The 25,869-nt window shown below is 32.0% G+C and overlaps 1 protein-coding gene across 1 annotated transcript in view; it reads left to right on the forward strand.

Moving 5' to 3' along the window:
* The window catches only part of LOC140446565 (uncharacterized), a 109,159-nt gene that overhangs the window by 71,215 nt on the left and 12,075 nt on the right, over positions 1 to 25,869 (forward strand). Inside the window, exons 9-10 of the mRNA XM_072539129.1 lie at positions 9,479 to 9,627; positions 14,145 to 14,304. Of these exons, the coding sequence (XP_072395230.1) occupies positions 9,479 to 9,627; positions 14,145 to 14,304 (309 nt within the window). The remainder of the gene's footprint in view (positions 1 to 9,478; positions 9,628 to 14,144; positions 14,305 to 25,869) is intronic.

A 25,869-nucleotide genomic window follows, 5' to 3' on the forward strand; every position in this document is an offset into this window, starting at 1 on the left:
GTATTTATTAAATTAAATTTAGTTAATTTAAAATCCCTTTTCTCAATCTGAGTGATATTTAGCATTATGTGGTATTGAATAAATTAAAAAACAGTCTGTAACCATCAAATATAAATCAAATTTTTATTGCTCGCTAGCCTAAAGATTTCCAAATGTCAAACTCTAAAACGTTATATTAAAATAACTGTAGTTTTTGCAATCTGTGCATTCAACACATAAAATTTATCCATGTGTAATTGTCTTAAAAGCAAGCATCTACTATGGTATCAAGTCGTCTTCTAGTGTTTTACAGCTTATACGCTTATAGCGTACCTACGTTTATTTATCGTTTTGGTTGATTCAGTGGCGCACCGAGGGGGGGGGGGGTTGGGGGGTAAACCCCCCCCCCCCAGGACCCTATTCCGACACTGTTACTTACACATTTTAAGGACTCAAAATGGAGGTAACACCATAAAAAAATTTTGGTGACCAACCAAACCCCCCCCCCCCCCAGAGGCAAATTCTAGGTGCGCTACTGGGTTAATTACGTGGAATGTGCCGTCCTCTGTTTTCCTAAAAATAGTTTTCGCATTTCTTACTCTACATCACTTCCTTATGTCTCAAACCACGAATTTGGTATTCGTAATTTGTTAAATTTTTTTAATTGGTTTAAATTTTTAAATTTTACCACCCCTTACAATCTCCACGAACCACTCTAAAAATTAAACAACAATGGTGATAAAATATACTCTTGGCACACTCCACGGTGAATCTGGATATTCTCAGTCAGTTCATTTTTAACTTTTACTTCACTATAAGATCTTTTTCTTTCCCCGTATATATATATATATATATATATATATATATATATATATATATATATATATATATATATATATATATATATATATATATATATATATATATATATATATATATATATATATATAGCGCTACAGGCCTTGTTTTACTGCTTCCAACCATGTCTGTTTTGAACCATCTCTCCCTCCTTCAGTATTGTTTTAACATTTCAATTTCCTTTCATTCCTTTGCGCTCGTATTTTTGTAGTAATTGCTGGTTTTCCATACATCCTCAATATTTCTTTATTTGTTCGTCTTCTCCAAATATTGTCTGCCGTCTTTATTCCTAAGAAGATTTTTCTGATCACCTTTCTTTCCCAGATCTCTAATTTCTTTTCTTCTTGCTGGTTCATAATACACGTTTCACTAGCATACATCACTGTGGGTCTGATTACTAACTCGTAAACTCACAGTTTAGCTGTTTTTGACAGATGTTTTGCTTTCAGTAATAAATTTAGTGACCCTATCGCTCTGCTTCCCTTCATTAATCTTTTGTCTATCTCTTTTTATTCTTTTCTTGTGTTTGCTATGATTACTCCTAAGTATTTAAATTCTTTTTCAAAACCATAGACAGTCTCTGCTCCTTTTTGATATATTTGTTATTATTTGTTATGTCTCCTCATATTTCCATATATTGCGTTTTTGTTTGGTTTATAATTAATCCGTATCTATTCGCTTTCTAGAAAACTTGTTCTAAATGTTTTTTTGTTCTCGCTAGTATCACCACAGCATCCGCGTACGCTATGCACTGTTCCCTGTTATTGAAAATAGTCCTGTTTGTGCTCATATTTGATCTTCTTACGATTTGTTCTAATACTAGGTTGAATAAATTCGTTGATAGCGAATCCCCTTGTTTTAAACCTATATTCACTGTGAACTGTCTCGAAAAGCTTCCTGTTATTACCCTATTTATCGTGTTCCTAAGCATCATTCTCACTAGCCTTATAAGCTTTTCTGGCATTTCCAATGTTCTCAGGGCCTCACATAGCATCGTTTAATTTAGGGAGTCATATTCTTATTTAAAATCGATAAATAGCATATGTAATCCTAAGTTTTGTTACTAGCTATTGTTTTGTATTAATTTTAATATACGTATTTTGATCAGTAGTTGTTCTTCCTGGTCTTAAACCTCCCTGGTATTCTCCAATCACTTTGTCATCATATTTTATTAACCTTTTCCTAATAATTTTTGGAAGTATTTTATAGACTACTTCTAATAGTGCTATATCTCTATAGTTTTCGCACTCCGTCTTTTCTCCTTTTTTATAGATAGAACAAATAAGAGTGCTATGTCATTGTTTCGACATTTCTTTCTTTTCCCAAATTATTAGTGTCAAGTGAATAATCCTTTTCTTCAATCTTTCGCCACCTTCCTTAAAAATTTTAGCTGGGATACCACTTACTCCTGCACTTTTGTTATTTTTTAGGTCTCTTATTATTTCTTTGATTTTATTCAAACTTGGTTTCTCACGACCCTTCATCTTTTTGCCAATTCTCATTTTCCTCAAGTTCCTCTTGTTGGTCTGTATTTAATAGATCTTCGAAATATTTCGCCCATCTGTTTAATTTTCTTGTTGTAGTCTCACTTCATCTAGAAGTATTACACAGAAGAATACTGTGGATTATTATTTGTAGTTTCTCTGGATTTCTTCTTGGTAGAAATTCTTTACCTCTTTGTTTATGTAGGCTTCTTCTGTTTTTCAATTGCTTTTCTATCTGTTCTTTTATTGACTATATAAAATTTATTAAGCTAAATAACAATAAGCTCACATTAATAAATAAAATTTATTAATGTGAGCATTGGGAAAATAATAAATTAATTTTTCTTTTAAATGAAAATAGACCTGTTAACTCGAAAACTTTTTTGTAGAAATTGTCTTAAAAGGAAGCATATATAGTATTAAGTTGTCTTCTAGTGTCTTACAACTTACACGCTTATAGCGTATGCCGTTTTGGTTGAATACGTGGGGTGTGCCTTCCTCTGTTTTCCTGAATATGGTTTTAACGTTTCTTAGTCGCCCGGTTGCGAGTATTTTGGCCGCCCTTCCCAACCCAACCTTCCCAGTAACATATTTACTAATAAGTTATACAGTAAAATTAGTTTTTTTTAGCGTTTTTTAAGGCAAATGTTTTAACAATGTCAGACACATCTATGTTTCCTGGAATATCCTTTTCGATACTAATGATGAATAAATCTGAAAGCCTTTTTTGCCCCATTGTGGACCATAGATAATTTTCTATTATTTTAAATTTCGGAAAACTTCTTTCCCCACTAGGTTCTGTCACAGGTCACACTGTCATAAGAGAATTCGTATAGCAATTACCACATATGGGAATAGATAGATCAGGTTTTTGGCGAATGGGTAGTTGATGACAATTAATGTTTCGACGAAAAGCAGATTATTTTTTGATATTCTATTCCGTGAGTTTTGCTTTAAAGTTTGATCCAAGATATATTCTACCTATATATTAAAAAACAAAAAGGATACCATATGCATCACTGCTGGATACGTCTTGTTATTTGTATTTTGTTGTATTTTTTGTGCAATTGTATATGGAGTATTCGAGGGCATACCTTTATTTTATGACTCTTTATCAGTCTGTAACCTTCGCGTTCACAGATATGCGTTGTGTTCATTTTGAATTTTTCAATGAAGGTTGACTGAAGTAATTGGGTGGGTATATTCTTACTGTCGTATATTTCATTGAAACGGTTGCAGATATATTTTGCGTCTAGTAGTTTCAGTATTTCCAAGTGTATTTTGTCCTTCTCTGGTACTTTTTGGTTTTTACCTCGATATAATCTGGAAACCTGAAGAAATCTTAGATCTAGTTTTTGGGGTCTCTATTCTTGGTCTTGGTACAGTTAACAGATTTAAACTAGAAAATGCAGAGATACGTAGAATATATAGCACAGTTTTTTAAAGACAAAGAGAGGATAGAAGCACTAAAATAATTTAAATATAACACTGACTCTGTCCTTATAATGACAAGAAATAAAATATTAACTTAAATAGGAAAAGAGTGGAAAATCTCCTGGGCTTCATAGAATTCCGATCGAACTACTGACAATTGTGAAAATTGAGTTTACTAACTTACTTTTTTACGGTCTGCAAAAGGAAATATGGCGCTTCATAAGAGGTCAAAGAACGGGGGTAAAGGAACTAATAGAACCAAAACACATAGAAAAGGATACGTGGATTGACTACCTAAAAATGCTCTATGCAGAGGAAGAACAAACGACGCTAGAACCGGAAACACCAGAAATTACCATAAATAAAGAACTTAATATAAATGTACAGGAAGTTTGGAAAATACTTGAAAACCTGAAAAATAAAAAAGCAGCAGGTAAAGACGAGATACCAAACGAATTACTGAAATATTGTCGAGCAGCAATGACAGAACAATTAACAACATTAATTAATAAAATTATAAAACACAATATGATACCGGAAGAATTGAAAACGAGCGTACTAATTCTACTATTCAAAAAAAGGAGATAAAAAATAGCTAGAAAACTACAGAGGTATAAACTTACTAATACGCTTAAACTTACAATAAAATTTTACAAGTGCTAATAAATCGGAGAATAAGTTTAACAGATAAACAACAGGGTTTTTGTAGTGGAAGATCGTGTACAGATGCAATATTCGGTATAAAGCAAATTACTGAGAAATTACTAGAGCATAATAGACCAGTATTTCTGTGTCTGATTGAACTAAAGAAAGCGTTTGACAGAGTAAGACCCAAAGATATAATCCATCTTCTGAATAATAGAGAAGTTTTCCTAAATATTACAAAAACTATCGAAAACATCTACCAAAACAATAAAATGGAAGTCAGAATAGATTGATAACTTACAGAACAAAAAGAAATAGGCAGAGGAATAAGACAAGAAGACTCAGTGAGCCCCATGCTCTTTAATTTAATCATGGATGAAATCATCAAAAGCGTTAACAAAGGAAGAGGATACATAATGGAAAAAAAAAGAAATAAAAATACCCTGTTACGCAGACGACGCAATATTGATAGCCCAAGATGAAGATTGTCTGCAAAGACTGGTCTACAGATTTAACATGAGAGCAAAAGAATTTAATATGACAATGTCATCTCAGAAAACTAAAACAATAGTAGTCAGCAAAGAACCAACCAAATGTAAAATAGAAATTGATGGCATCAGTATTGAACAAGTAATGGTAATAAAATATCTGATAATTACACTATTTAGCTATGGCGACCTAGACAAAGAAGTGAGAGATCAAGTACAAAAAGCAAATAGACTGGCAGGATGCCTTAATAATACTTTATGACGAAACAGACACACTGAGATGAAGTCAAGAATTTATAAAGTCAATGTAAGATCAATAATGACATATGCCCCAGAAACGGCAATGGCTACTGGAAACCGCAGAGATGAGAGTACTGAAAATAATTACAGGAAATACGCTAACAGATCGAAAGAGAAGTGCAGACATTAGAAGACATGCAGACACCAATCGGCAGAACAAGTATCGGACGACCGCGCAAGAGATGGAGTGACAACCTTCCATAGAGGTATTAGTCCGCCAAATGAACAAGCAGAATTGGTTATAAAGAGGAAGAATAGATGAACTTGCTTTGGATATATTTAACACCATGTATAGAACAGAAATAATACCTAAAGAATGGCTCCAATCGATATTTATACTGCTGCTCAAAAAAGATAATGCGAAGGAGTGCATTGAACACCGCACCATAGCCTTAATGAGTTATGCCTTGACATTTTTGAAGAGAATTTAAAGAAAATTGTTAAGATTAACTTATAATATAATACAAGACAATATACGAAGACATAAGTAATACACAAATGGTATTCAGGAAAGCTCTAAAAGTTATTTATCAGAGATACCTAGATATGATCCAGCAATTATATGCCTATTAGTACCAGAAAATTCCTTAATTGGCAAATCCCCTACTGATTTTGCTTCTTAAAATGTTTTTGATGTCCTCAAAAATTGGTTAATAATAATGTGCAAAGATATTATGAAGACCATCAAAATAAACCGCCTAAAGTGGGTGGGCCACGTTATGCGGATGGATGAGAGTGATCCCACTAAAATTACTATGCTAAACAGGCTGGTCGAAAGAAGAAGAAGGGGGCGACCTAAACTCAGATATCTGAACGATGTACAGAAAGATCTGAGGGAGATTGGAGTGAGGGGCTGGAGAAGACAGACACTCGATAGGGAAGGATGGAAGAATGTTTTGAAGCAGGCCAAGGCTCACGAAGGGCTGTAGCGGCAACTGATGATGATAATGTGCAAAAGCATTTCGACACTTTTATAGAACTTTTACAGACAAGAAAATAATGCTCGCTGAGAATCGAACACTTTAAAATAATCATATAAATACGTAGTGTGATTACCTGTCATTTTGTTTAGATCCTGAAGATTTTTTTTTTTTTTTTGGCATAGACTTTTAGTCATTCAGCCAGACTCAACATGGTAAAAAAAAGATTGTCTGAGTTTATATTAAAATAAATATACAAAACAGTAAACAGGTAAACAGGGTCACTCTCTTCTCGCTTAGGGGCCCATCAAGGCATTTTTTTTTTACATACAACACTAGGCCACTGTAAGAAAGGAATTTAAACAATTGGGTTAGAGACAACGGTTACGTTATTAACTAATGTATAATTATTTACATGGTTATTTTACTATCTTTTAAAAACATAACTAATAAATCATACACTGCTCTCGAGTCTAATGATAATAGGTACTGAAGGTTCCAAGGGGCTAATATATTGTGTTTATGTAAATTATTTATTAATCTGGATGAAGGTATAGTATTTCTGGGGCAACTGAAAAATATATGATCTAGGTTTCCTTCTTCTGTACAAAATTCACATTGATCATGATCTAAAACCTTAAGTTTAAATAAATGTTTGGGGTAACAAGCATGCCCAAATCTCAGTCTTATGATCGTGGTAACATATTTACTAGGTACATTAAAAAACTTATACCAAGGAGTTTTAGGAATATCTGTTTGAAGAGAAGTGTATCTATTTGGGCTAACAATGGAATATTCCTTCCATATATTATCCCACCTTTAGTATAATCTTAATTTTAAGGAAGTCAGAAAGTCGCAAGCCGTGATTTTATACGAAGTTTCTCTACCAGACATAATACTTTCTCTTGCTAATTGGTCTACATGTTCGTTATTTTCCAAACCTATATGTGCTTTAATCCAAACAAAAAGTACATTTTTGCCCCTTGTTACTAACTTTTCTTTGGTATGATTTGAGCTGTTTTTATTTAATTTTAATATTTCAAAACGGATACCCGTTTTTACCAAAACAGCGACACCAGCAAAACCGTTTGCACGATCTTGACGAACAATATTATAACCTTTAAAATTATATACAACATTATTTTTGAACCAGGTTTCACTTAAAAGAGCAATATCAACATCTTCTTTAATAAGGAAATTGTGTAGGCTGTTTGTATTTGCAACAGCTGATCTAGCGTTCCATTGCATAATTTTAAGTTTAGTGTTTAAAGCCATAAATTTAAGTACCTTTAAAAATATCCTCGAGAACAGTATGCAAACCCTTAGCTAAAAAATTATTATCCAGTGTTTCTGCATCCTCAAATGATTTTACATTTTTTATAAATTCAGAAAAAAATTTGACTAACGAAATAACCATCTTGTTTTTTTCACCATCTATTGAACTATTAGCTTTATTGGGATTAGGTGGTAGAGGCTGTAACGGGCCAAATCTAAAAGGAAAGGTGGAGGAATCTGTAGGGGATTGTGAAACAGGAGTAGAAACTTTCCTTTTTTTAAGTGTATTATGTTCAGTATTAATCCTACTAGGTCCAGGATGAGTAAAGTTTGTTGATTTTTTCATATACGATCTTGGAATGGTAGGATGAGATGACATAATGTCATCAGATACGGTAGGTAGTTTTGGAAAATTTTCTTCAAGATTTGACAATATCGAAAATTTATTGTTACTAACAAATTCGGAAAAAGATGATTCTTTAAATCTTTTTGCTTCTAGAAAGGAGATTTTTTGATCTAACATAATGTTTTTAATTTTTTTTTGTTTCTCATAAACGGGACAACTTTTGGAGATCGAAATATGATCTTTACTTTTACAATGTATACAAAAAGTATTTTTAGTGTCGCATATGTGACTATCATTTTTAATTTCTGCACATCGTATACAAAATTCTTGTGTACCCTTGCATTGCTTAGAAATGTGACCAAATTTCAAACACTTGTAGCACTGTATTACCCTGCCTACAAATCTTTCTACCGGTAAATACACAAAATTAACTACGACATGAGTTGGCAAAACATTTCCTTCAAATGTAACTATAATATATATTTCGTCTGGGAACGTATTCTGTTTTACCGTCTTTATCTACCTTTCTATGCATTCTTTTAATGTCGGTAATTTTAACGGAAGAGTCTGTATGTTTTTTTAAATAATCAGTATCATACCTCGTATCTACATCGTGAATTATTCCCTTGATTTCCAAGAGATGGTTAGGGATATAGGCTTTTAAATTTTCATCTTTTAACTTATTATGTGTTACTAGATGATTTGCATCCAAAATAGATTTTAAAATGACTTTAACTCTATTTTTTCCTATAGATTTAATTTCCTTTAGGTTTTTGATTTTAAGTTTTTGATACAAAATTTCCCCCACCACCATTGGATGCAAACGAGAGATGTTCTGATTATTCAAATTCTCTATATAAACGCAACAGCTATGAAAATCATAATTATTAGAGGAAATATTGTACAGTTTAACTTCCCTTATTTTGCCGAAATTAGCACCAATTTCCATATCCTTATCCATATCCATATCTGGGGAACTTGTCGCAACACTTACTTCGCACATTTGCGTCTTATTGTTATTTTCCTCCCCCATTAGGGGAGGTAAATTACTTATTTACACTAAAATTCCAAGTATTAAACCGATATATTTACACAAACTTTAAATTTAAATATAAATATCGATTTTTAATTACCGCAAAAACTTCTCTCCGCTTAATGTGATTTTATCGTCTGTTCGAACTGAAAGACAAATTCAAACTGATCCTGAAGATAAGTACATTACAAACACTTCAGGCTGTTAATTATTTAAGTAAAAATATATGAGCACTCTATAATATTTTTAATTTGTGTACATTAGTTTAAAGTTTGTGATGTTTTCAAATAATAAAAGTATTCATTCACAAAATTTTACTGAAGTTTAGATCAAGTTAGCTATTGGCATAAACCCAGCCATTATACTTGCTTGGAGAAGGGTAGGAAACAAATCTTCTATTTTCCCACTGCAATATTAAACATCGAATGTGTTTAAGACTATCATAAGTGTTCCATGTATCTATTCTTTAATGTCTGACTTTAAGAAATATTTTTGAAACAGAAAGACGGTTTTAGATTTAATTTCAATGCAGAGTATCAACGTAGTGTAGAGTATCAACGTAGCGTAGTTCAACCTCATTAGGTATCATCACAGCGACATAATGCAGAGGCGAATTACGATAATTTTTATAAACATAATATTTTTGAGTATATTTCCATAAGCTTATGGTTTTTATAGTAGAATCGTATATATTAAAAGACATTTTAATATTTCAGTCTGAATATGTTAACAACAAAAGATCTTTTAAAAACGGATCGACGGAAAATTAGAGAGCATTGGAAGAAAAGCGATGCTCAGATGGAGATTGAAATTGGCATAATAAGAAATTGGATTAAAACTCAAAAGCACTTACCCGAAATTCCATGTAAGTAATTTAATAAAAATATTTAGCAGCTAGGCAAATTGAATTTGAAATACAAAGCTAGATTTTCTTTAATAGTGGTAGATACAAATAAAATTTTAGGAATGGACATGAACAGTTAATATACAATTTTTAACGTATTCCACTGTTTTTCTTTTGGGACGATTTTAAATGTGGTCCTTGTTGCTACGATGTTCTAATATGATTTTTTATGGGTTAAGCGTCATATTGATCATAATTAAATATTATGAAAAAAAAATTATAGTAACAAAGTGCAGTGGTACCAATAAATGAATTACGAAAATATTTTATAAGGTAATTACTATTTTAATGGGAGTAAGCCACAACTTAAACTTAAAATAAGTTTATTGACTTTTCAATTTCCACTTCAGAAATCGAACAAAAAAAAGTTCTAAAAAATAATTCAGATATATATATATATATATATATATATATATATATATATATATATATATATATATATATATATATATATATATATATATATATATATATATATATATATATATCTGAATATTAACGTATTCAAGTAAAGTAGCACAACTCTTTTCTTTTTTTTATCTCCAAATTGACCGAAAATATCCCATTCACTTACGAGTGCACATTTATATATATATATATATATATATATATATATATATATATATATATATATATATATATATATATATAATAATAATAATAATAACGTTTATTTCCATGAAATATACAATTAATAATATTACAATAAAATAATTAAATGACAATAAAATTTAAAAAAATATTACTTTTACTTTGTAGTTCTGTAATTGGTTCAAGGTAAATAAACAGTAGTGCCCATTAAAACAATTAAGTTGAGCATGGGCCATTTTTTAAATTGCTTATTTATATTGGTCCTACAGCAAGGCGAGTTTTACTACTTTATTAGTTATAATTATTACCTATATTAAGATAAAACAAAAAAAATAACAAAAAAATTTTTATTAATTAATTAACAAGAGAGAGACAATTCATGCATGCAATCAACCATGATAATAGCATATATAAATTTTTAAGATTTCGTAATCTATTCTTGATTTAACGTTAGTTATGACCTAATTGGTCTCAAAAAGGTGGCTGAACAGTTGTCTATGATTTTGTTTCAAATACCTAGTAAACAATGTCTTAATCATTTTTTGCGAGTTTATAGTGATTAGGTATGTTTTGTAAATTTCAGGGAGCAAATTGTAGATTCTTCCTTGTAAATACTCAAAATTTCGTTTACCAACTGTTTTCTTTGCAATATTTAATTTGACAAAAGACTGTGCTCTATTTCTCGTATGATACGTATGCCCTAATGGTGTGAGTAAGTGTTTATTTTTGTATAAATTGGTGATTATTGTAAGAATATATAACTGTCTTGTATCTAACATTTGAGTTTCGGTATAAAGATCATTAGTAGGGTATCTCGAAGGTCTATTGTAAATAATTTTTAATATTTTTCTCTGGATAATGTCTAATTGGTGGAGGTATGTATTTGCAACTCCACCCCAACTAAGGATTCCATAACGTAGACGCGATTCTACCAAAGAATAGTAAATAACCTTCAGATGATGGATATCCAGTATATTACGTAAATATCGCATTTTGTACAATAGACATCTCAATGTTTTACACGTTTGGTTTATGTGTATATCCCATCGTAGATACGAGTCGATTTGAACACCAAGGTATTTTGTGTTACTCACTGCATTAATACTCAGATTTTTTATTTTTATAAATTTGTAATCTGGTAGACCACTCTTATAGCTTGTAAATGGAACATAAACTGTCTTATCCATATTTACTGTAAGAAGTTTGTGGTTAAATATATCAATAAGTCTTCCTAAGTCATGTTCCATTTTTCGCTTTAGTTCCATCCACGTGTCTGCAGAGTACAAAATTGCTGTATCATCTGCAAAACTTAATATCTCACCTTCAGTCCGGTAAGTAAGAATATTGTTTATGTACAGTATAAATAATATGGGTCCTAGTACAGTCCCTTGTGGTATACCAAAATGTATGCTTTTAGCACTACTCAATTTCCCTTCTAGTCGCACTCTTTGATATCGATTTTTTAAGTAGCTTTCCATTAAGTTAAATGTGTTTCCTCTTATACCAATGTCTGCTAAAGTATCTAATAGTTGTGAGTGACTAACCGTATCGGACGCCTTTGCCAGGTCTAGGAATACACAAGCTGTTGGTGTACTGCTGTCAACTAAATTGTAAATTTTGTTAGATAGGTACGATATTGCATTTTCCGCGGATACTCCCTCCCTAAAACCATATTGTTTGTTTGAAATTAACTTATATTTTTCTAAGTATAATACTAGTTGATATTTTATAGCCTTTTCCAATATCTTGCAAAGTGAAGTGATTAGTGAGATTGGTCTGTAATTATTTGTTAATTTTGGATTGCCTTTCTTATGAATGGGAATCACCACTGTTTGCTTAAGTTGTTCGGGCCATTTGCCGCTAGAAAATACATGATTTAATAAATAAGTAATGGGACCAGTTAGTATTGGCGATAGTTCTTTAAGTACTTCAGATTTAATACCATCTATTCTATTCTATTCTATTCTATTCTATATATATATATATATATATATATATATATATATATATATATATATATATATATTATACATTTTAAAGTAGACAACTTTAATATGATATTGCTTTCCTGAGTTGCGTTCCTGGGACGACTTTATTGTAATATAGTTAGTTCGATTACATTAAATTAACTTTAACTTTATAATATCCGTCAGAAAAAATCATAGCATGTGATTCGTCTTTAAAAAGATAACCACATGCTATGATAACAGTAAAATTCTCTTATTAGTGATTTTGTAGTAAATCATGAGGAAAAAATAAAAAAAAATGAAACTCATAACACTATCCCGACATAGTTAGATAGATAAAAAGATAGATAGTTTATTTGACTATAAGCTACAACAAGGCTTATAGCAAGCCAAAAGTACAAAATTATAAATATAAATCATTACAAAAAATGGAACAATACATAAAAAATATTTAAAACATTAAAATACATAAAAGCGTACAATATAGGCAGCGTAATATAATTAAAATAATATTTATTAAATTTGGTTATATTGCAACTTGGGAATTCACAGATACACTCTCGTAATATTCACCTAATGTATAAATAAGGATTCATTGTCACTCGGTACTCTTTAACTTGGTTTTTAAAAGCTGTAGTTGAATTAATGTTTTTAAATTTTTGGGGAACTTGATTATACAGTAGTAAACCACAGATACAAAATTAGTTTTGTAAACATTGAACAGGAGCTACTGATTGTTGGACTAGTCAGAGAAGGTCTTCAGTGAGTTTTTTTTTAATTTACGTCTTTATCGCGATCTAGAATTGTTGAGTCATCCGCATAAACTGATACAAATTCATCATACATACATTGCCCAAACTGCAACGCCACCACATTTATATTGGGATCTACTAAAAGAATTTACAATTATAAAATTTGGAAAACTCTAATGAATGACCTTGCCTGCTGCTGACTATCTGCTGACCACGTCTCAATCATACAAAGAAGTTTCAAATCAAACTTCTTATAATCAGCATATAAACAATGTATTTAAAATTTATTTAGTCAATAAACATTTAACAGAAGGAAGTCGTACTCATCTCTTTCTTTTACCTGTTTAAAAGTCATTTCTTCATCCTCTACTTTATTTGCTTATGTGTTGGGCGTTTCATAAAAAACCTACTTACATAGGAGCCTACTAACCGTAGTTTTGGGTCCGTCGCTATACCGAAATTTTGTTCAAAAATTGAAACTTTAAAAGATGAATATATTTTGGGATGCTTAGCCGTTAACGACGTACATATTACTTCTGGAAAGTGTTTTTCTAACATCTTTTTAAGATTTTCTGTCATTGTATGTTGGTCTACTCTAGTAACACATTGAGATGGCTAGATTTTGGGACACCACATGTTAAGTATTTGATCGTACATTTAGTTTATTCTGAATAAGCACCAAATTCTGTATCCTCGATATGATACTACTTTTCTAATAGTGGTATTTTCCTTTTATGCTATTTTATTAACTTTTTCACTTTTTCTTTTGATATAAGTATGTGTTTTGAAAATTTAGAAAGTAAAAGCCCCCTTTAGAAGTTCGTTTACAAATTAAGCTCACATTCAGTAAACTTACGGTACAGAGTGTACAGCTAGAGATTGTACATATATTTCTCTTCTTCCTAATGAGGTCTAACTTAGTTTTCCACGCAGATGACAAAATCTATAATTTTCAATTTAGTTTTCAATTTTAGAATAAAACCAAAATCACAATCACCAGAAAAATTCAAGCCAGTTGTAAAGCACTAGATATAAGTATATTAGCGTAGAAATATTTAAGGATAAAGGTAGAAACTTTAGTGGATAACTATTAGCGGATATTTTTTGTTCAATTACTGTTTTTTGTTTAAAATTTTTCATTTTCAAGCATTTTACCAATTTTTTTTAGGTGATAACACGATTGAATATTTTTTAACAAACTGTAAATTTAGTACCGAAAAAACTAAAAGAACATTAGATATGTACTATACTGTTCGAGATTTGATCCCTGATTTTTACGAAAACAAGCATCCCGGTTTAGATCGCATGAGGCTGATTGACGAGGCAGTGTAAGTATCAAATTGTTTAAACTAGTTAAAATCATCAAACTTGTAGGTACTTGACCCCAAAAAAACAACAGTTTTCTGCTTTATAATGGAATATACCTGCGCAGAATATACGGGACTTGGACTGGGGTCATGAGACATTTTCAGGTTTGAGAAATCATAGAAAATCAGCACCAATCATGAGTTATAAATTTTACTTAGAACAATACAATCTATCATATTTTGACCGAGTTCAGACTGAGTTCAAAAATGCACCTAATCTAATAGACAAGGCGAAAAGCTCGGGTTCGTTCAAAAAATTTTCCAATGAGATATTTTTGGTTATTCACTTTCATAAGATACCCCAAAATAAGGTTCAACAGGTCGCTCAGGCAAAAAGTTTTTTTTAAACAATTTTTTTTAAAGTGATAAATTTTTTTGGCCCGGGCAAAATTTTTTGAATTTTTTGGTCGTTTTATTTAACTTGATCGTTATTGAGTTATAAACAAATTAAAACTGAAAAAAAAACAGCCCAAAATTACGATTTTCAAGGCTCAAAAACACAACTGAAAATACTTTTTCTTGTTATTGTTAGTATAAGTACATATTAGTTTTATTCAAGTTCAAACCTTGTTTTATCATTTCCAGATAAGTATTTTGGGATAATTTTTAAATATTGTTTTTTAATCGTTAATGTAAACTTAGAATGCAAAAGGCTGAAATGGTATGGCCATGTAGAAAGGATGAATGATCAACGATGGCCAAAGAGAATATTAGGAACATTTTTGAATATGGATATGATTCTAATAACAAATCAATCAAAACATAAAAAACTTCCTTTTATTAATGGTCTAACTCATTCTGTCATATCTATATTCAAAAATGTTCCTAATATTAGTATAGCTAAATATAATACCATGAACAGCAAACAACTATTTTCAAAAATCAAAGACCCAGTACCAACCTTATATAAAAGTAATGTCGTTTATGAAATACCGTGTTTAGGATGTCAAAATTGGCTAAAACAACGCATCACACAACATAAAAGTGATTGCCGCTTGAGAAAAAATACTTGCGCAGTGGTTGAACACTATAAAAACACTGATCATATGCTAGACTATAACAAAGCTCACATTTTGGCACAGACTGATAACTACAAAAGTAGATTATTTCTTGAAATGTATTACATTAATAAAAATAAAAACACTTTAAATTATAAAACGGACACTGGACAGTTAAGTAATATATATTGTAACATATTGAACAAAATTTATAAATATTAAAAATAGCCAAGATTCATCTTAATAACAACTAACCTTAATAATTCATCAAATAAATATTATTCTTCTAACTTTTCTTTTATTGTTATTTTTATTTTTACATTTGAAATAATTTTAATTTTTCATCGTATAGCTGTAACGAACGTGCTTAAGACAATTTTTCAAATACTTCAATGTCAGTTTTTATTTGCGAAATCTTTTAAATTCTGTAAGTGTTTTAAAATTTATTTGTACGCAATTTTTTGTAATGTTCAAATTGTTTTTAGTTTACTCCTGAGGAAGCTTTTAAATAAATAGCGAAATATTGAGTAATTTAGAAAAAAGAAAGATTTTTATTATAGACCACTATACCCGATAATTTGAACGTATTTATATATATATATATATATATATATATATATATATATATATATATATATATATATATATATATATAATCGTTAATGAAACGCTTATGACAAACACTCGGGATGCGAGTATGGAGTAAGATCTATGGCACAAATTGTTGCTAGTTTGAATTCTCATTGTACAAATGTCCAGGCCTTACGCAAGATCAACAATTAGATGAAATATTATTATCAGTGCAAGAAAATCCTTATTTACTTAACTGTCAAATTGCATTAAAGCAATCGATATGTCAAACGTCTGTTTTAAAGTCTCTAAAGTGCACTCTAAAGATGATTTCGATCGCAGACAAAATTTTGTGAATTAATAATGGATCGATATAGCAATTCCTGCAAAAATATGTTTGCTCAGATCACACAGCCTTTTCCTTAACAGGTAATGTAAATAGGCAAAAGTGTAGGTAGATACACACTCAGTATCCACAGACAGTTGACGTGTGGGAGAAAATGTGGTAATCAAATTGTGGCCCATCTTTTATTGAACGGTGACAAGTATTTTTATTTACTACAGCAGCGAATAATTCCCGCACTTGCGGCTCTATACCCAAATCATCGAAATCTTTAGTTACTAGACAATTCACTATGGTATCAGCAAGATGGAGCACAGCTAGATCTCCTGATTTGTCCCTACTAAATTTTTTCGCATAAAAATACCTTAAGTCTAAAGTTTACCTTAACAGACCTAATAGTATTGATGAAAATAAAGAAAGAATTAGTACCAAAATAAATTTAATTAATGCTGATACCCTTAATATTGTTTTGCTTTCTTGCTAAAAAGTTTCAATATCGTCTTGCATGTATGTGTGTGTGTGTGCTTGGGATATTGACTGCGAAACCTATCTTGCATATAGTCAAGAGGCAAACGGTTCCCAAATTTAAACATTTAATTTAATAGTTTGTAGGTTTATTTAGTCCCGTTTATATTTTTATAAATTACGTTTACATGTGAGTAAAATATTTTTTATTTTTCAATTGTCATCAAAGTGATCAAAAGATATGAGTTCAGCAAAAAATGCGCAACTGAAAAATAAAATCGACATCGACATGTCTGTGCTTTTTACCCAGAAGCGTTTAACGAATTTATTTCAACCTTGACGTGCTCACTGTATATATTGGAGAAATAAAAATATCGGAAAAGAAACGAAAGGCAGCATTTACAAAACAGTCATCAGACCAATAATAACATACGCGGCAGAAAACATACGCGGCAGAAATAAGACCTGACATAAAGAGGAAGACGATTAGTAGGAAGACCACGAAAACGATGGAAAGACAAAAACTTAGTGGAGGCATATTGAAAAACAGACAAAGTCATGTCTATATAAAAAGAAGAAGATGAAAATATATATATACACATATATATATATATATATATATATATATATATATATATATATATATATATATATATATATATATATATATATAATATTAATATTATATATATATATATATATATATATATATATATATTGTTATGATGTATTGTAAATTTAACATTTACAAATAACGTCAAGTTTCCATTGCCGCTTTTTTTTTATAGTAAGGCGGTGTTTCGGGAAATTTCACGATCTCCCATATGGCTAGTCTAAGCCTATCTTGTAGTTCTTCGTAACTATTTGCAATGACCACTGTGTCATCCGCGTACCTCAAATTATTGATATTGATGCCATTAATTTGCATACCACATTAAACACTATCCAATGTTTTATTAAAAACGAACTCCGAATACATGTTAAATATTAGTGGAAACAAAATGCAGCTCTGTCTTAATCCTCTGCATATTTGAAGCTGTTTAAAACTATCTCTGTCAATCCTTATATCTAAATATATATAAAACTTCAACAAAAAGAAAGAATTCAGAGGATTCTATAAGAAAGTTAACATCAACAGGAAATAATTCAAGGCAACTACAAGATAATGCAGAAGTCAGTATGGCGACCTATTAACAACAAGGGAAGATGTATTGAATAGATGGGTGGAATATTTTAACCAGGTAATTAATATAGAGGAAGAAGAAGAAAACCTAGAAGATGAAAGAGATGAGGTAAGGGAAACAGACGAGAGGGAAGATGAACCACCAACGATTCTTGAAGTTAGAGATGCAGTTAAAAACTAGCCAGAAACAAATCACCCTGAATAGATAATCTCCCAGCTGAACTATATAAAAAAGGTGGTCATAATACCACAATGGCATTACAGAAGCTTATATAAGATATATGGACACATAAATCTCTTCCCAATAATTGTAACATTAGAAAAATTTACACCATACACAAAAGTGGAGATATCTAGGAATGCTCTAAACGGAACCGGAATACAAAAACACTGGAATATGGCATTGATACTCATCACATATTTATAGACTACAAAGCAGCATATGTTCAAAGCAATGAAAGAGCCAGGAATACCAAATCAGTTGGTAAATTTAACAAAACTAACTCTTAAAAAACTATATGTAGAGTATGAATTTGCACGACAAACAGATGCTATTTTTTGCTTAATCTCCTCCTTATATCCACAATTATAATGAGAAATACAAAAATAAAACTCTAGAATACAATAATACGCCCAGTCCTAACATATGATTCAAAGACCTGGACTCTAACAAAAAATAATGAAAATATGTTGGGACGTTTCAAAAGAAAAGTATGGAGCAGTGAATGACAATGGAGTGTGGAGAAGACGATACAACTTAGAACTTTACAGAATATACCAGTAACCTGATATCGTAAAACATATTAAGATAGGACGTTTGAGGTGGATAGGGCATGTAATGCGGATGGAACAAAATGACCCAGCTAGAAAAATGCTCCTTGATAGACCCATCGGTCAGAGAAGAAGAGGAAAACCTAGAACAAGGTTCCTTGATAACATCGATGAAGACATGGAAACACGTGCTTGGCGGAGGAAGGCGATGGATAGGGACGACTGGAGAGAAATTCTTGGGGAGGCTAGGACCCAAGCAGGGTTGTAAAGCCAGAATGATGATGTCTTCTTATTAATTCGTATATTTCTAAGTTTTGATATTTTTAATTTGCTACTTTTGTCCATTAGATTTAAAATCTCATCGTTCATTTACTGTTGCTTTTTTCGAATATTATCCTATAAGTTTGGAGTTGAGCTGCTCATAATCGTTTTGGTTTGGTTTCAATGGCTCTCGATCAATTTTTGTTGTTCATTATTCTCAAAATTGCTTTCTAAATTAGGTATTTAAAATTACCCGACTGTTGGTTCTAATTAAATCCGTATCCAGTTTTTTAGAAAATCGCTGTTGTTTTACCTGTACTTACATTTGAGTTTAATTAATTAACAGAAAATTAACAGAAATTTGATTGAATTGATTTTTAAAATACTCTTAATTTTATGAAAAAATACCATAATAAATCCGAAGCTTATTGAATTCAGTAAGAATTAACAGCATTAACAATTTAATTTTAAATTTAAATTATTTGCAGTTTTAATTTACTGATAACTTTTTTATTTATATACCATAAATTATTCCTGGTTGTTTTTGTTCGCCTTTTTTATAGGCTGGAAGAATTTTATATGATAAATATTCAAGGCCAAAAAATTTCTGCACAAGGATTGTAAAAATAAGTAATAAAATAAACTAGTTTTTTGCTTAAACACTTTTAAATTCGAATATACTTGTTGCGATTTTTAAGAAAATTTATTTATAAGATATTTGGTAAATAGTCAAATATTTTATATATGTTGTTCCAAACTTCTTTTTATTATTTATCTGAGTCCGTATAAATGTCCTTACTTATAGAATTAAATCACTTTCATTTTTTTACATCTGAGACTCACCGGAATTTTTAATCGGCAACCTTCGCCCCAGCCGCCAAAGAGTCATCTTTTCGTTTTACTTTTTTTGAGGAAGATTGAAATCAATTTAAAAGTTTTAAAAAATTCACATTCATAGTTCAGGCTGTTACAAAACTTTTAAATTTACTTAAAAGCGCGTTTTTTTTTTCAAAAAAGGATAAGCTTATATATAGCTATAACTTTTTTTTGATATGGCTGCAGCTTTAGTTTTTTTTTTCTATTTTGTGGATTTCATGAAAAACTATATTCTTGATTTATTTCAGATTTTTGCATCTGGTCCGCAATCTTTAAAAACTGTTTTTTAGGGATCTGTTTGGAGATTTTCTATATTTTATGTGCTTTTTAAACCCCCAGCAGTCCTTTGGCCTTCGCATGTTATTCACGCCCACCCACACATGAAAAAGATCAAATACTGACAGCTTTACGTACAGTACTCCCAGATTTTCCACATAGCCAACATAGACCAGTTGTAATAGAAGTTGGCATCAAAATACCAATAATATTATTTTTCCTCGACCTAGGTGGAACTTTCAAAAAGCAGAGGGTGACTTTTACTAAAAGATTCCACAAATGTCTTGGATTAATAACCTCAATACGTGCAAACTATATGAGATTTGTTGGCGCGGTTATCTCTGCAGCGAAGAAAACTATACCTAGAGGATACCGTAAAAAGTATGTCCTAGGATGGGATGAAAAATGTGAGTAATTGTATCAAGAATATAACGAAAACCAAGACCGAGAAATTGCGGACGAACTACTGCACAGTTTGGATGCAGCCAAACGACAAAAATGGATGGAAACTGTAGAACAATTAGACTTTAGTAAATAAAGCAGAAAAACGTGGTCTTTACTTAGAAAACTTATTAGTAGCAGACTCCCAACTAGAGACAAAGTAACAATAGCTGGTAACCTAATACATTGTACCAACCTCAAGAGCACCTAGAGATCGTAACCACACCACCAAAATAAAACAAGAACTACAAATAATAAAGTCTGCATGCCCGCCTACATCTGGATACTCTGACAAGTTTACTCCAGAAAAAATTATTTCAGCAATATCAGAAATTATGTCTAGAATGGTACCCGTCTCAGATAAAATCCATCCAGAACTTTTAGATGTTAAAATCTAATCTGATCTAAAATCAGATATGTATGAAAATCAGGAGAAATCCCCCATTGACTAAAAAATACCTCCATTATAGCCATATTAAAATCAGGAAAGGCAAATGATCAGCCCCAAAACTACCGACCGATTGCACTGCTGAGATGTGTCTATAAACTGTTGATTATTATGTATTATATATAATGTTTATTATGTTTATTATATATAGAATTAGTAAAACATATTTGAATTGATACCTATTGAGCAAGCAGGGTTCAGACCAAACCGCAGCTGCACAGATCAGGGCCTATCCTTATTAACACATATTGAAGCAGGTTTTCAAAGAAAGCAAAAAACATTTGTTGCTTTCATTAACCTATCAGCTGCATACGATACGGTCTGGAGACAAGGACTAATCTATAAACTAATTCGTGCCATCCCGTGTCAAAAGGTAACTAAACTCATTGATAACATGCTCACCGACAGATCTTTTCAAGTCACAACGGGCAACTTTAAAAGTGTCCAAATGAAGCTCAGCAATGGACTGTCACAGGGATCTGTTTTGGCACCCTTATTGTTTAATTTATACATCGCGGACCTAACTGGGACAACTTCGCAGATATTTGGCTACGCTAACGACTGGTCCATTGGAGCAAGACACAATAGCATGGTTATTACAGAAACGATACTAACGGATGACCTTGTACTTATGGGAGAATACTTTCGCAAATAGAAACTATGGCCCTATGCAATGAAAACCGAAGTGTGCTGTTTCAATCTAAATATTGCCCAAGCCAACAAAAAATCTCCGCTCTCTTTGAAAACAGACTGCTTACTCATAACTTAACACCTAAATATCTTTGAGTGACTCTGAACAAAACATTCAGTTTAAAGATCACCTACAAAAAAAACGGCAGCAAAATTGAAAACGCGAAATAATATAGTTCAAAAGCTATGTGGCACCACGTGGGGGTCTTCAGCCTCCGTACTCAGGTAATCTGCTCTCGGACTTGTATACTCGGCGGCTGAATATGCTTCCCCGGTATGGCTCAATAGCAAACACATGAAGATTATTGACATTCAATTAAACCAGACAATGCGAATGATCTCAGGTACAATTGGACCCACACCGAACTATTGGCTTCCTGTTCTGAGTCGCATTCCACCGCCGAAACTGCGAAGATATCATTCTCTTCTCAGAGAACATCGAAAAATCGAGGCTAACCATTAACTACCCATCCACCATGATAAGCTTGATATCGAAATAAACAGACTGCACTCCAGGTATCCTCCATTGCTAAGAGTTGACTCCTTACATCAGGAACATTTCAACCTTACCAACGCTTGGAGAAAACAATGGGAGAGCGACTCACCACAGGAAACACACCAAATGGCCTGTATCGATCAGAAACCGCGAGGCTTTGAACTAACCCGCAATACATAGACAATGCTAAGCATAATAAGAACAAGCAGTCTTCGATGAGTTCCTGAATGCGACCGAAAATGTTTTACATTATATTAATAATTCGGGGTATTATAAGGTACAGGTAGGAACTCCTTTTTAAATAGTCCTATCAGGGAAAGTCAATCAATCCCTGCCTTCCGCAGATTCCAGGTGTTTCCTGACCCGGGAAACTAGTACCTGCTAAGGGTTCCTTGTCCAGGGTCACGGATGAAGTCCACAACGGCATCCAGGGCGGAGAAGAAGATCTTCATAACGGTCTGGAGGACGGAAGTAGCAGCCCCTGATTTTAGGGCTTGTTTAAAATCGAAGGGTAGGTGAGACTCTCTAGCTGTAGTTGAAACAGCTCGCATAGGAGAAGGATACTCTGACGTAAAATCCCTGTCCCTCCAGGTTGGGGGTTGAGGCACCGGGCCAACTCCTCGGTACTCATAAAACACGTACAATGTTAAGAAGCCTAACCAAAGCCTCGGAACAAAAGATTGGAAACACAAATTTCCTCAAAAGGAGACACAATAAACTCTCCAAAACTCGCTTTGGTGAAAAAAATGATAAAAAGTGACAAAATCGTAAGATTGGAAACACAGTAGACGATAACAGCAAAGAAAACGGTTAATGAATTTTTGTACATGGAATGTGCAAGGTATCTCCCGAAAAACACCAGAAATCATGTAAGAACTCAAAAATGCAGAGATATATATTGCGGTGCTTACAGAAACTAAAAAGAAGGTTCTGAAAAGTGGAGTCACTATGACCTGTTTTATAGTGGAGTAACTAAAGACCAAAGAGCACAACAAGGTATTGCTATTGTTATTCGCAAATCTTTTAGAAGACATATTACCTCTTGGGAAGCAATTAATCAGAGATTGATAAAAATGAATATCACGATAAAAGAAAGCAGAATAGCCATACTAGTTGTATATGGAATTAATGAGGGCGCATTGGTCAACAGTAAAGATACATATTTCGAACAACTGAACGATGAAATTATAAAAGTAGGAACATCTAGGGAGATCATACTTTTAGGAGACTTCAACAGCAGAGTTGGACGGGAATTGAACAACAAAGTGGTAGGAGCACACGGTAAAAATACCAGAAATGATAATGGAACCAGATTAATAACAACATGCACACAAAATAACTTGAAAATATTAAATGGATTTTATGCACATCGCGATATACAGAAATACACGTGGATACAACAAACCAGAAATCTGAAATCTTTAATAGATTATAGCATTGTAAGACAGAGAACTACAATTAAAATACAAGATGTGCGAGTAGCCAGAGGGCCATCATGTGGCACCGATCATCACCTGCTAAAAGTTAAAACGGTACTTCCAAACAGATACGAAAAATAAAAAGAGCACATCGAGTCAAATCAGTTAATAAAACAAATACGGTACAACCTAGACAGTTTAAACCATGAGAGTGTAAAGCTACTGTATAAAAAACGATTAGACCAAAAATTAGAAATGGGTAGTTTTGAAAATACCGAAGAACACATTCGGCTGCAAAAATTAAAACTGAATCAAAGATATCTGAGGGATTTAAGGTCACGAAAGGACTAAAGCAGGGTTGCTGTATTTCGCCTACCCTTTTCAAAATTTATCTGGAACAAGCACTCAAGCTGTGGAAAAGAAAATGTAATGGCATGGGAATCCCTCTCAATGACGAGACTACACTGTACACCTTATGTTTCGCTCATGACCAAATACTGATTGCTCAGGATCATGACGACTTGAGTTACATGACTCGGAAGCTAATAGAAGAATATAACAAATGGGGTCTCGAAATCAACATTAAGAAAACTGAAACAATGTGTATTGGAGGGACAAAGCAGTCCATTATATTGGACGATGGGGTAGAAATTAGACACTGTGATCAATACAAGTACCTATGTATGAAGATGACTCAAGATGGGACTCGATGCTGCTATAAAAGACAGAAACATACAGGGTAGAAAACCCATATCCATGGTGAACGGCATTCTGTGGAACCAAACAATATCTAAAGCGACCAAACAACTCATATACAATACCATACTTAAAAGTGTAATCACATATGGCAGTGCAGTTTGGCCAATGAAACAAAGGACAGAGAAACTGTTACTAGCAACAGAAATGGATTTCTGGAGAAGAGCAGCAGGCAAATCAAGAAGAGATCGGATACCAAATGAGAGAATACGAGAAATGATGGGAATCAAGCATACAATTGTTGATGACATAAAAACAAAACAGTTAATATGGTACGGCCATGTACAGAGAATGCCAGATGACAGGATTCCGAAACAGATTTTGACGTGGACACCACAAGGAAGAAGAAAAAGAGGAAGGCCGAGAAGAAGCTGGAGAGAGGGAATTGAAAAAGAACTAGAGGAAAGAGAAATCCCTCCAGGCCTATGGTTAAATAGAGAAGAATGGCGGTTAGGAGTCGGAAGGCGTCGGAGAATGCTGTGAACCGATAGTAGTAGTAGTAGTAATAATTCATTAGGTGTTCGTTTGTACTACTTAATGTAACGTTTTATATTGATTTCTAATTACGTGTTCTTGTATGCCATACGATAAATAAAATAAATATATTTTATAGACTTTAAAATATGTCAAAACCAGGTTTTCAAGGTTTATTTGGGTATTTTTACTGAATTCACCCAACCGTTTTTTACCTTTCTACATATAACATGAGACAGGATTTTACAATCCAGAAATATCCCCAAAATACTAGAAAAACGGGTTTTTCGTATGTTTCAAGAAATTTATAGCTGCTCTAAAGAAGGGAAACACATCGCTTCATGTTATTTTATCAAAAATTTGAAAATATGCAGTATAATGATAAAACATAGGAGAGACGGTTTATTTTACGAGTATTGTTATTAAAAGTAAACGAATTATTTATGAACTTGTCTGCAGGTGGATGTTTTCCAAAGTTGTCTCGTTCTAAAACGTGTTTAAAATTGCACAATTCTTTCTATTTATTCATATCATGTTGAAAAACAGGAAAACAGGGATGCCGGTTTATTTTACGAGTATTTTTATTGAAAGTAAACTAATTATTTATGAACTTGTCTGCAGGTGGATGTTTTCCAAAATTATTTCGTTCTAAAACGTGTTTTAAAATTAAAATAGCTTAATTCTTCAATACTCTTCCAGTTTAAATCATAATGTTTTTCTATCAATTTTCTAACTATTTATCTATTTATATATGTTCATAACCTGTCAATAAACAAAAGAACAAGGGAACCTGTTTATTTTACTAGTATTGTTGTTGAAAGTTAACCAATTATGTATGAACTTGTCTGCAGGTGGATATTTTCCAAAGTTGTCTCGTTCTAAAACGTGTTTAAAACTTAAAATAGCTTAATTCTGTAATACTCTTCCAGTTTTTTTATAATGTTTTTTTATAAATTTTCTATACTTTGGTATTATATCAGAACAAAACTGCTCCATATTTCTATTCCTTTTTGTGACTATTTATATGTTTACATAAACAGTCCAGTTTACATAAATACGA

Source organism: Diabrotica undecimpunctata, chromosome 7 (assembly GCF_040954645.1).
Source record: "Diabrotica undecimpunctata isolate CICGRU chromosome 7, icDiaUnde3, whole genome shotgun sequence".
NCBI lineage: Eukaryota > Metazoa > Arthropoda > Insecta > Coleoptera > Chrysomelidae > Diabrotica > Diabrotica undecimpunctata.